Source organism: Geospiza fortis, unplaced genomic scaffold, assembly GCF_000277835.1.
Source record: "Geospiza fortis unplaced genomic scaffold, GeoFor_1.0 scaffold70, whole genome shotgun sequence".
Taxonomy (NCBI): Eukaryota; Metazoa; Chordata; class Aves; order Passeriformes; family Thraupidae; genus Geospiza; species Geospiza fortis.
Genome location: NW_005054317.1, coordinates 3,205,547 through 3,205,895, shown reverse-complemented (window position 1 = coordinate 3,205,895; position 349 = coordinate 3,205,547). Strand labels below are relative to the sequence as shown.

The following is a 349-nucleotide window of genomic DNA, read 5'->3' as shown; positions in this document are numbered from 1 at the left end:
GGCTCCCTTTCCTCCGGGACACCGGAGGCCAGCCCCGAAGGGACCGAGGTACGGGGAGCCGCAGCTTTCCACCCGGGACCAGCGTCGCACCGCTGCCTGCATCTCCCCATCCCCGCCCCGGTGGGTGCCAGAGGGGTCACCGGACCACGGAACAAATTCCGCACCGCGCAGCCCAGTTGTTTAAGCTTCACTTAAACAAATAACCCGGAGTTCGCGGGGATTTCTGTTTAAAGTTCTCCTGCCTTGACAACAAGCCAGAGAGCGCTGGTTTGGCTGCCCGAACCCCCCGCCCCGTTCCCGCGGGTGTCCCCGGTACTCACACGTGCCGCGGCCAGTGGGGGTCCCGGGG

The 349-nt window shown here is 65.9% G+C and overlaps 1 protein-coding gene across 1 annotated transcript in view; it reads right to left on the bottom strand.

The window, feature by feature from the left end:
• Nucleotides 1-349, bottom strand: part of LRIG1 (leucine rich repeats and immunoglobulin like domains 1) — a gene marked incomplete at its 5' end in the record, with an annotated part of 93,937 nt that extends 93,588 nt beyond the window's left edge. Inside the window, one exon of the mRNA XM_031056310.1 lies at nucleotides 321-349. Coding sequence (XP_030912170.1) covers nucleotides 321-349 — 29 coding nt within the window. The remainder of the gene's footprint in view (nucleotides 1-320) is intronic.